Here is a 12,512-nt window from a genome sequence, read left to right as displayed (position 1 = left end):
TGACTTTATTAATTTATAATTAAAAAAAAAAAAACATGTTCTCCAACTAAAAGTTAAAAATAATCAAACAAAAGTCTTAATAAAAAAAAGAAAGAAAGAGGAAAGAGTAAAGTCTCTTAAAAACATTGTCAAATCTATTTGAAAAAAGAAAACTAAAATTTTCACAGTTCAAAACGTTCAATCCTTTACATATGAGGTGAGAACTAGAATGATCCACAAAACCCAGAGGATGAAACATCTGAAGCCCATTTGAAAGAAAAGAAAAAACAAACAAAACAAAAAAGGCAAAGAAACCAACAAAACAAAAGAGCAAGAAAACCAAACAGAAAAGACAAAAAATGCCCTTGTCTTAAAGTTCACAAAGGTCAAAAAGATCCATATTGGGAAGAGACAAAAGGAGGGAATTTCTTTGTATCCATCAAAGCATGTTCTTTTTTTACAACCAACTTTCAGTACAACTGATTACACTAACAATGTCAATGAAACTGAGGGAATGGAAGAAGCTCTTCCTTTATCTACCTCAAAGAACAGACCCTAATCTAATTCAGAAATGAGAAGCTAACGAGACATTAAATTCCCAATTAAAGGAAAAAAATTATATCAAACAAAAGAAACTCCAGCTTCTATCTATATGGAGGAAAGATCCTCATATATAGTCTTGATACCTGGTCTTTCCGATACTGTTCGAATACATCGTAAAGCTATACCTAGCACCTCCTTCATACCCTTCTCTGCTGCTGCATTGCTCATTTCGGGTAACAATAAGGTATCGAAACAGTCGGAGCCCCGCCCTTCGGCCACCCGTAACCGTACCCAGTCTGTTAGATCAACTCCTCCCTCTTCACCAGAGATCACATCACCAGCACATCTTCCAGTTAGAAGTTCCAGAAGTATCACTCCAAATGCATAGACATCAGACTTGAATGAGGGCTGTGGCTTTTTGGAAGCTGCCAATTCCGGGGCACGGTAGCCTAAGACCCCAGCATCAAGAATTTGTTCGATGGTGCCAGCATGAGTCATGAGGCGATGAAGGCAATAATCAGCAACTCGAGCATTCAGGTCTGCTCCATCTAGTAGTACATTTGTTGCTTTAAGATTTCCGTGTGGAACAGCTCGATCGAAATGGAGATAATTCAGGCCACGTGCTACATCAACGGCTATCTTGAGCCTTTGAGCCCATGTCAAAGGACCTTTTCTACCCGGGCGATCTGAAATAATGTTACATTGGCAGGAAACCATTCAGAATAGAAGCAAGAAAAAGATCGTCTGAAGATCAGTACTGAAAGATCCCTTGGAACACGAAACAAGCAATCTTTCATCAATTATGTTTGAATCAGCACAGCAGTATGAAGAAAGTTTTGAACACTCCAAATCAAGCATCTTTAGCCAATCTTCCTAACTACCAATTAGTTCTTTCATGTGACAGACAAATAGGAAAAATGTTAGTCTATTTCAAATTTCCACCCTATAGAAGTAGCAACGTATTCACAAGATGTACTAGTTCAACTCAATAGACGGTCATTTTTCTTTTACATTTGGCAAAAAAATTTGTAATTCAAGCAGAATGGAAAAACGAATTAACCCAAGACTTACCATATAGAAAGACTGCAAGGCTTCCGGGTGAGATATAGTCTGAAAGAATAAGCTTCTCATGCTGTGTAGGCCCCCAATAATACCCTCTCAAGCCAACAACATTCGGATGCCTGATGTTTGCAAACTTTTTAGCCTCCTTAGCAAATTCCTTTCTCTGCTTCGCTACGCCTTCTCTCAACCACTTAACTGTCAGAAACATCCCACTCTCTAGTGTTGCTCTGTAAGAAGTGCCATGGCTGCTTCTCCCTAACACTTCAGCTGGAGCTCTTGATAGTTCCTCTGGTGTCAATGAGATGGAATCATCGAGAAAATGAAGTTCACCAACCAAACGATCCGGTGATCTCACATCCAATCTTGCAAGGTTTTCAGCAGTAAATGAATCACCTGATTCGGGCGACCAAGAGAAATGGCTGTTTTTTGCTGGGGAGAAACCAGTTCCTGCTGTTAGTTTCTCATCAGGGCTGATTATCTCAGATGACGACCCTTTCCTTGAAGTCACAAGGTCCTCAGCTGAAACAACCAGATTGCTACCAGCTCCAGTTCCGCCAATGCCCGAGGAGCTTAGAGAACTATGTCTACGAGTGTCCTTAGTACTGGCAAGCTCGGGTGGATTTTTCCTTGATATGCAGATGTAATGGAAGAAGATAGCAAGGAGGACAATAATAACCAATGCAATTACGCATGAAACAATTATTATTACTTTTACAATTGTGTTCATTTTCTTTCTCCCTGAGCTACCATCTTGATTATTGCTTGATCCAGGACCATTTGGAAGAATCAGTTTTGAATTTCCAGGAAAGAACGCAGAACGTGGAAATTTTCTCAAATTTTCGGGGACAGTTCCTGAAAGATCATTAGATGAAACATTAAAGTTCTGTATGTCACTAGACAAGTTGCTTGGAAGGGGACCTGTGAAATGATTTTGTGATATGTCTAATGAGATCAATGCACTCAGATCGGACATAGATGTAGGCAAGGATCCAGAAAAATTGTTTCCAGCAATATTCAGCATTGTAAGGCCATTTAAAGATATGAATTCATCAGGAAAATAGCCACTGAGCTGATTATGAGAAAGATCGAGAACCTCAAGGTTTGCTTGACCAGGGGAAGGAAGCAAGAACTTAACAGCGCCGCTGAGTAAATTATTTTCCAGATAGAGCTCTTCCAAAGTGGACATTGTGAGCAAATCAGCCAGCAAAGGTCCATCAAACTGGTTAGAGCTAAGATCAAGGACTCGAAGCTTCGGATACTTGGTAATAGCACTTGGGAGTGAACTACTCAGAGTATTATGGGACAAGTTCAGAAAATTTAACCGCAAGAACTGTGGAGTTACCTCAGGGATTGGCCCTGTCAAAAGATTCTGACTAAGATCAAGGAATTCAAGGTTCCCCCACTTTATCATCCTTGTCAAATTTCCCTTAAATTTGTTATTAGAGAGATCAAGCACAGCACAATTTCCAGTCAGCAATGGAAGTTCACCAGTAAGCTGATTGGACGACAGATTGAGAACACGTAAGGTGGTTGATGTGATCATACTTACTGGCCCTGAATGATAAACCAATTTATTAGAACAGTATTAAAGTGGAACCACAAAAGGATATGTTAAACAATATAAGAAACTAGCTATAACATAAACTAAGTTAGGTACCTGAGAGATTGTTGGCACTCAAATCCAGTTCAGTTAAAACTGAAGCATCTCCTTTTAATAGGTTATTAGGAATATCTCCAGAAAATCTATTGTTGCTCAGTTTCAAAATTTGGAGATCATACACAAAACTAAAACCAGGTAGCTCTCCTGAAAACTGATTGTAACTTAAATCCAATGTTTTCAAGTTTTCAAACAGTGATAACTCGCCTCCATTAACCAACGATCCAGAAAGCTGGTTGTGACTGAGGTTTAAGTGCTTGATGGAATCAGATAGTCGAGGCAAAAACTTCCCATGCTCTGTGTCAGAGCTCGTTAGCATGTTGTTACTGAAGTCAACATGAGTAGCGCCAGACAAAGTGAAAAATTCAACATCTAGTGTGCCATCAAGCATATTACCATGTAAGTCAAGCACCTCAAGCTCAGAAAGGAGCTCAAAACCCTTTGGAATCTTGTTAGTAAAACCATTGAAAGATAGATCCAAGTATACCAAGTTTGTCAGCTTAGTCAATGCTGTAGGCAGAGAGCCAGAAAATGAGTTGTGACTCAAATCCAATGATCGGATTGATTGAAGATCAGCAATTGGTTCGATGTTACCTGAGAAGTTGTTGCCAGCCAATGATAGGTTCTGCAAGCTAGTTAACCTACCAAACCCTTGTGGTAAGGATGAAGAAAAGAGGTTGTTCGAGATATCAAGAAACTCTAGACTTTGAAACTTGGCTATATTGTCCGGCATCTTCCCTGTTATCGAATTGTTTGACAAGGAAAGTTTTGCAAGTTTTGTGAGGTTTGAAAACACATTTAAATCTACATCAGCAGAAAGGCCCAAATTATCCAACACCACTCCAGCAACACTTCCACTGTTGCAAACAATCCCATTCCAAGAAGAAGGACAGCCATCAAAATCAATGGACTCCTCATTCCAGGAGCTAACAACAAACCCTGTTGGGTCATGCTTGATACCCTTCTTGAACTCAAGCAAAGCCAAGATATCTTGTGAAGGGAGCTGAGCCATAGCAGAAACAAGCAAGAAGGACACCACCAAAATCCTCAAGGCCCTCATTTCAATGCAACTTGGAAAGCAAAAGAACCAACAACAAAGAGAGAATGCAGCAGACTTTCCCCAATACCCCAAAAAGTACTTTTCAGGAAAACAGAAAATCCAAGACAACCCTCAAGCTTCAGATTCTTACAAGCAAAGAGCTCAAACCCAAAAAAAAAAAAAAAACAAATAAAGCAAAGAACATAAAACAACCAAACTCAAAACCCAAATACAGAAATGTAGTATCTCAAGGGCATTCCAACAACAACCACCACACAAATTGTAATCTTCAACAGCAAATAAACCAATGCTTAAACAAGCAAAATAAACAACATAAGCCTTGAATTTTAAGAGATTTGAGCACAGATAGCAGCATTTCCTCACAAAACCCCTTTTGCCGAGCAATGCAGCCACACCCTTAACCAATACCCTGAAGAAGAAGAAGAAAAAACAAAAACTTGGGACTTCAAAAAGCATAAAACTACTCCATACCTTTTCTCACGACCTTGAGATACAATGCAGTGAGCAAAGCAAACCCAAGAAGAATAAAAGAAAAGGGGAGAAATGGGTCTACAAGTAAAGAAGTAGAGAGCAATAAAGAAGATGGGACCAAAAACCAAAAGATTTTGCAACCCAAAAACCCTAAAAAGATGTGGGATTAAGCTGTTTTAGAGAGTAAAGAACTTGAGACTGTTCTTTAATGGAGATTGGAGCTGAAAAAAAAAAGGGAAATGGGGTTTGTGTTTTTCTTTCAGTAGACAGTCACAAACCCTCTTTACTGAAGCTTAGAATGCATGTGAGTGACCCAAACAAGAACCCCACTCTGCTTAAGCATTTTATTGATTAAAGAAAAACAGGAAAAAGAATTCATGGGAAAAACCAAATAAAATTAAATTAAAAAAAAAAAAAAAAAAAACACCTAAATTTAGATTCCTCCTTTTGAGGAGGTTCAGTGTCAGCTCAGCAGACAACAAAGAAGAGGCGACGCGGGAAAATGCTGTAGATTTTCCCAAGTAAAATGAGAGTATTCTACCCGCCAACAATTAAAATGGAGGGTCTTCCAAATTTCTTCTCCTCGTTTCCGAAAAGAGGAATTTTTGGAAATTTGGAAATAAAGGATTAGTGAAAACATACTTCAGATTGTATCTTCTAAAAAAAACTACAATTGCGTTTGTAATATGAAATATTATCTTTTTAAACATTTTTATCCATATTTAACATAACTCTACTCTTCAATATATATATATAACACATACAACTTTAGGTGTTAATGTTGTTTTGAAAATATATATTTTTTTGTCAACATATTTAAAATCAGTTTTATGAACATGATTCATATTTGATGTCAAAGACACGCTCGTTGAAATTAGTTTATTTGAAAACATAAGACAGAGTTTAGATAAATAAATAGTCAACTAAAATATTTACATTTATTCACTAATTAAAATTTAAATTTTAAATAAACATAGTTATTATAGTTATTAGTGTAAGTTATATCTGGTAACAATAAAATTAGATTTACAAAACATTATTTTCAACTCTAAATTTATTACTTTGTTATCTATCTTTTATCAAAGGTTAAAAAACCGAGTCAAAATTTGAAAGTTTTAAAAATAACTTTTAAAATTAATTATGAATTCAACCGGTATATATCTTTTTTAAAAGATAAATTATTATAAAAAATAGCAACATCAAAAACTAAAAATAAAAAACAAAATCATTACCAAAAGAAATCTTAAAATTCCATTGATAAAATTTAAAGTTTAAAAATATAAATAAATTTTCTTGTAATTTTTTTAATACAACCATTGATCATGTCTTCATGGAAAGCTCTTCCAAATATCAATGGGTTTCTTTCGGTACAAATATGGGGTGGAAATTTGAACCGGGTTCTCTCGTCTTCAGAATCATGCAAGTGTCAGTTGAGCTAAACTCTTGTTGGCATACTGATGATTAATTAAGAGATGTTCGTTCTCTTCAAAACCGTGAATTTAATTTTTGACTTCACTTGTAAGATGTATCTATGACTTAATTTATATTAACAACCTATATTAATTAGTTTATAAATTCATTTACGTCAAATTTTAATTTGTTAATTTAATATATGATTAACTACGTGGGATTTTTTTCAAAAGAAAATAAAAACAAATACTAGAAAATGAAAGGTATGATATTTATATTTAATAAAATAAATCCAAACATAACAAAATTTCAAATCCAATTAAAAATAGTTTCGAATCGAGTCGGATATGACTGCAAACCTCTTTGTTGTTAGAAGTATGTTCTTTTGTTTATACTTTTGAGGTATTTGACATTACTTTAATTTTCCTAGAAGAGGGAGAACATAGAGTTTTTGTCTCTCCGCGACTGATTTATTGAGCTATTGAGAACTACCAATTTTTCCAATTCTAACATTTGGACCTATATCACACAAAGTAGACTTTGCGTCTAATTCAACCCACAACCATTTTAATTTACATGCGTTTGAAATCTGATAACATATATTTAAAAAAAAAAATAATGAATAGTTTTAAAAACATAACTTTTTAATTTAATTGAGTTAATTTATTGCATGAAACGATCACATTATTGACTTTATTGGTAGATAGTTGAGCATAGTATTGACCTTCCAAAATAGAGCTTATAAATTTATTAGGTGAAGTTATTACATTTGTTTAAAACATGTAAATTAATAATTGGGAAACTTGGGATGTGATTTATGAAGCTCTAAAAGAGTAAATTATGTAAATATAGTAAGTGTATTTAATTAATGAAAATGACACTACCAAATATTTTTTAGAAAATGAAAAAATGTTATTCATTTAGATTTATTCGTACAAAGAAGAAAAATAAAATCAAAGTAGCTTTAAAATTGCATTTAAAAAAACAAAGAGGTAATTGAATTGAGTGATGTGTGAATCCCTTGAAACCTGTATGTTTTTTAAGATAAGAGGTATCAGGTTGAAATATCACTATTCCAAATTGTATATAAAAAAGACATTTTCGAAAAAAGGAAAACTTTTAATACTCAATATTTTAAAATATTGTTATTATTATTATTATTATTGAGGTAATTCATTCAATAAATGAAAGGAAAGAAAACCATTTTCTCCATTTATAAATAAAGTGCCACGTAGGAAAAGTAGGACCCACAATTCCCTTTTGACTAGGGTTACATTGCTGACTCATTTCTCATTGGTCCAACTCAAACAAAAGAGAGGTGGGAAGTAGGTGAAAAATATAATTGTGGATTACAAATGAAGGACCCATATGTTACCCAATAAAAAGTCGACACGTGGAGCAAGATTTGTCTTTACTGCAAGTCCTTATCATGATGGTATTGTTGTGTATGGGGAAATTTTGGGTTTTGGTTAATAAAAGTGGTCACTACTCAAGAAAAACTATTTTTTTGGGTTTTTTTTTAATTGAATTTGTCTTTTTCACCACTTTTTTCTTTTTGGAATATGTCTTTTTGAAATGAAAAGAGGTCATTAATTTGGGAACTTTTTTTTAAATAAAAAAGGGGCTATTTGTGGGGTTTTTAGTTAAATTATTGTTAGTGTCTTTTTTTTTTTTTTTTTTAATGTAATTTCAATATCTACTATTGTATGTTTGAGGTGTCATTTTGATACAAATCTCACTGACACTAGGTAAATGTTGATAAGTGAATATGAGTTTATTGAAAATAGATTGAATGAGGAGGTGGTGGTAGAGAGATTTTTATGAAATTTTATTATGATAATCTAGATAATGCTTACCGTTAAAGTTTGCACGTTTGTTGATGAACTTCATCTTATAACTTTGTATCTAAACTTGGTAACTTAGAATAGTAACTTGAGCCTTCGCAATTTAACCCAACGCCTCAAATACTACAAAGTGTTAGAGTAGTTGAGAATAATGGTTTGATTCAATTAAATCATTTTTGTTAATATGAACATAGTTCAACTTGCATAAAACTGTGCTATCGATTTCGAAGTCGAAGGTTTGATTTTCTTATCCCGCATATTGTTAGAAATAAATTAATTCAAGCATTTTCAAGTTGGTCGATCACCTTACTCGGTTTATTTCATTTCGTTGATTTTTCACCCTTGAAATGTAAATATGGGTGCATTGTTGTAGAAAGATTTTGAATCATAGAGGAGGTGTGTTGGCCCACCAACTCGAATTGAGTTGAGTTGATATATCTTAACTAATTCAAGGCCTCGCTAACTATTGAAATTTACAATTTATCCAAGAACTCCATCAACGACCATATATTTGTGAACTTCATTTTATCCATGTGACCTCCCCCCTCCAACTACCAACCCCATCGATCATCTCCAATGGTAACTCCAACACTTTGGGCATACAGTCAAACCAACTAAATTTGTCTATAAAATTACATTTGAGAAAATGTCACCAAACGCATTTATGTTTTTACTTTAAACAACTTTTATAGAAAGCCTTTGAATGTAAATAACTTTTTAAAAAACTTGATGACAACTAAGATACGTACCCATCAACATCGATAGGTATTTCAATCTCGAGTTTAGAAGTTATAGAACATAAATACTATTTTGGTGAAATATATTATGAAAATTGTTATATTATGAATGTATTCTTATAAACACAGAGTAAAAAGTACATTTTCAAATCTAAATGACCATAAATACACATATTTATCAATATTTGAAAACTAAAAAAAAAAATTTCCTGAAAAAGAAAGATATATATATTAAACGAAAATTTTTTCTCTTATCTAGATTATAAGAAAAAATTATATTGACAAAACTTATGAAAATATTTACTAAATTTATACTAAGAATAGACATCAATGGGTAAGGCATAAGAAATTTCCTTATATAACTTTCATCCCACTAAACTAAAAAAACAACAAACATTTGAATACTTATTTCTTTTGTAAATATAAAAAACTGAATGAATTTAAAAGGTGATTTTTACTTTATATAATATGAATAAAAGTATAAAATTATCAAAAGTTAAAGCAAAAGCATGGTGGATACCAATTATAAATATAGAAGTCAATTTGGTAATATTATATATATGAATATTCCACACTAAATGCTGGATTGGGTTGTAAAGCTTAAGTTATAATGTATGGAGAGGCCAATTATTCTTTTCTTCCTTTAATTCATTTCTTTACAAAGCTGTTTGGGGAGAAAAGGTCCTTTCAAACATGAATATATATAATGTTGTACTTACAAAAAATAGAATAATTAGGTCATCCTAAAACTTTGCCCATACGGAGTCATCCTTAATAAAAGAATTTTTTTAGACAATTATAGTATAAAAACATATCCATGTGTATCTTCAACAACATTAGTTTGTATAAATTTTCAATCACGAGTTTTCATATATATACACACACAAGATACCTAATATATTATTTCCCTTTGTTATTGAAGAAGATATATATTGGATGTATGTATAACCTTTAGCTCTAGCAATTATTGCGTTTATAACATTTAGGAGGTGTTTGAGGTCCCTAAGTTAATAGATTATAATACATAATACTTTAGAGTATAGAAGATTGTTGTCTAGGTTATAGTAATGTTGTATTTGGGATGTAAATTATTTTTGTTTAGGGTAGAAAATAGTACATGTAGCAGCAAAAAAGAAAAGAGAAGATGAGTGAAAAATAATAAACATCGAAGCAAAAAGGGGTTTGAAATAAATATTTACTTTGTTTAATTGTATGTTGTAATTATCATAGTTGGTGTCCCAAATATAGCATGTGTTATATAATGGTCAACTCCACAAACTTCTTATTGGTGCACCAAATGTCCAATAAATTATGGGGTCTTTTAAAAAATATAAAAAAGCGGCAAAATATTTACACTCTATAGAACAATTTCAAAAACGGAAAAAGTCCAGAGGCCCACCGTGTAAAATACCAAAAATGTCCCGTCAAACACGCTGTCAATAACGCGCGCATAATATATTTGCAGTCCTTTAGATTTGGTTATTGTTTGATACACGATCGTTTAGATATGGTTCAATATACGCGATCGTTTAGATATGACTATATTTATACGCGATCGTTTAGATATGGCTACAACGCGATCGTTTAGATATGACTACAATTTATATGCGATCATTTAGATATGATTACAATTTATATGCGATCGTTTATATATGACTACAATTTATACGTGATCGTTTAGATATGACTACAATTTATCTTTTCAATTCCATCGATTAATTTTGTTACACGATCGTTGAACCCAAATCTAAATGATTTTTTTTAAAAAAATTTGGTACACGATTTTTTTAATTCTTTCGGTACACGATCGTTTACTTTTTTTAAACAATCGTTTACATTTGGCCAGTCCAATCTAAATGATTTTTTTTCAAGATTCTTTATACATAATCTTTTATTTTTTTTACATGATCATTTACATTTGGCTACTCCAATCTAAATGATTTTTTTTTTCAAGATTCTTTATATATGATCTTTTAGATTTTGCTATTTTGTTGTACACAGTCTTATGCACAGTCATTTAGGTTTGGTTACCCAAATGTAAACGCGTAAAAAAAAGAAAAGAAGAAAGACGATGGAAAGAAATAGCAGCGAAAAAAGAAGAGGAAAAGTAGAAAAACGATGGGAAAAAATCGAAGCGAAAAAAACAGAGAGGAAAAGAAGAAAAACGATTAAAAGATTAAACAACATAAATAAAAATTGAAAAATAAGAAAGATTATGGAAAGAAATCGCAGAAAAGAAAAAAGACGAAATCGCAGGGGAAGACGAAGAAGACCAATCGGGAGGAGGAAAAGAAAGATGAAAAGGAAAACCTACAATATTTAAAAAATGCTAACCTTATGGACTTTGTTATACGGACCGTAAATAGTTTATGTTTTGTTACATTTATTAAGTTTTCCATAAATTATTGTAGTAATTTAACTCTAAATTTGTTACGAGGGGAATCAAATAAGTCCTCCCAAAATCACCTATTATTCTTCTAGAAAAAAATTTCATGGAAATAGGAAGAAAAATTATGATGTATTTATTTGTAGATAAGTAAGTAAACATAGAAGAAGATAAAGGAGGGGAACCCACTCAATTAAAATTAAAAAAAAAAAAAAAAGAAAGAATGGATTGTTATTGTCTATTTGTTTCTCGCATAATTTTTTTCTAATTTAAAATTTTAAAAATTATCGTACATAAATAGAAAAAAATGTATATTTACAAAATAAAGTTATAATTTTGATGAGAGACATTTTTCAATATAGCAAATAATTGAGATTATTTACAAAATATAGTAAATAAAATAGAGTAAAATCATCGTATTTTTTATAGACCATTTTAGTTTTTTTTTTCTACTGTATTTTATAAATAATTTCAAAATTTTATTACCTATAATAATTTTAAAAATTACAAAAATTCTTATAGATATTTTGCTATCTATGAGAATTTCCCCAAAAGTTTTTTTTAAATACACAATAGTAGCTAAAGTCCAAGGTTTATATTCCCAATCTATATTTGTTGGATTAAAAAATTGGAAAAAGAAAAAGAAAAAGCTAAATATTGAGTAGGAAAATTATATTTAAAAAATGAATTTAAGTAATTTGAGTTTAATATATATTATTTAATTTATTATATAGGTGGGAAAAAGTTGGGCATTGCATCATACAAAAGCATTACCATGTGGTTTCAATGGGTTTACTCTAAGAAGGTTTTTATTGCAATTGGACTAATTCCAATCCCCCTTTTCAATACAAAAAGTATTGACTTTAAAACTTAAAGTATCCTTTTTATTATGTAAATATGTAACCTAACTCTTTCCAAAGACAATGAAATAAAAGTAAAAGCTATACAAACATACCTTATATAAACTTGATTGGTTACCTAACTGTTTCAAACTTTTTTCTTTCTTTCCTTTTCATTGATGACTTTTGTTTGGGTCTTAATTTCAACCTTTCATCAAGAAAGAAAATTGTATTGTTACATCTTATTTTGTAAGAATTTTATGGAACAATAACTCATACTCAAAGTTAGAAGAGTACAGTTAAGTATTCAAATTTCACTTTTCATTGTGTCTAAAAAATTTTAGACACACTACTACCGACTCCACGACTAAAAAAAATAACAAATTCATGAATTATTTGATCTAACATGATAAGATAATAATCATCTTCATTTTAAGATAGATATGATGTGAATATCCTTCCAAAAGTTTGCATAGGTTGCATGGTTTATAGAATTTTTTCTCGTAAATTAAAGTGAGGGTTAA

The 12,512-nt window shown here is 31.9% G+C and overlaps 1 protein-coding gene across 2 annotated transcripts; it reads right to left on the bottom strand.

Moving 5' to 3' along the window:
• Nucleotides 1–380: 380 nt before the first annotated feature.
• On the bottom strand, nt 381–5,395 carry LOC103488411 (LRR receptor-like serine/threonine-protein kinase GHR1). Of its 2 annotated transcripts, XM_051080278.1 has the most exons (4): nt 3,836–5,395; nt 3,242–3,751; nt 1,594–3,138; nt 381–1,208 (listed from the first exon to the last, which is right to left on the bottom strand). In XM_051080278.1, exons 1-4 carry the CDS (start codon nt 4,299–4,301, stop codon nt 628–630), a joined length of 3,102 nt encoding a protein of 1,033 aa, XP_050936235.1. In that variant the 5' UTR covers nt 4,302–5,395; the 3' UTR covers nt 381–627. The 2 variants fall into 2 exon arrangements, with proteins under 2 accessions (XP_050936235.1, XP_008445354.1); XM_008447132.3 differs by having other exon boundaries at nt 3,242–5,395.
• Between the last annotated feature and the right edge of the window lie 7,117 nt (nt 5,396–12,512).

The sequence above is a fragment of the Cucumis melo genome, chromosome 12 (assembly GCF_025177605.1).
Source record: "Cucumis melo cultivar AY chromosome 12, USDA_Cmelo_AY_1.0, whole genome shotgun sequence".
In the NCBI taxonomy this organism is placed as follows: domain Eukaryota; kingdom Viridiplantae; phylum Streptophyta; class Magnoliopsida; order Cucurbitales; family Cucurbitaceae; genus Cucumis; species Cucumis melo.
Note: the sequence above shows the minus strand (reverse complement) of the source record. Positions and strands in the feature narration are given on the sequence as shown.

Bases quoted from the DNA above. Each gene is read 5' to 3' on its own strand.
- LOC103488411 (XM_008447132.3), bottom strand. From the start codon at position 4,301: ATGAGGGCCTTGAGGATTTTGGTGGTGTCCTTCTTGCTTGTTTCTGCT. The intron at 3,139-3,241 runs GTACCTAACTTA...TTTATCATTCAG, and splicing joins GAGTGCCAACAATCTCTCAG to GGCCAGTAAGTATGATCACA. The intron at 1,209-1,593 runs GTAAGTCTTGGG...ACATTATTTCAG, and splicing joins CCTTGCAGTCTTTCTATATG to ATCGCCCGGGTAGAAAAGGT.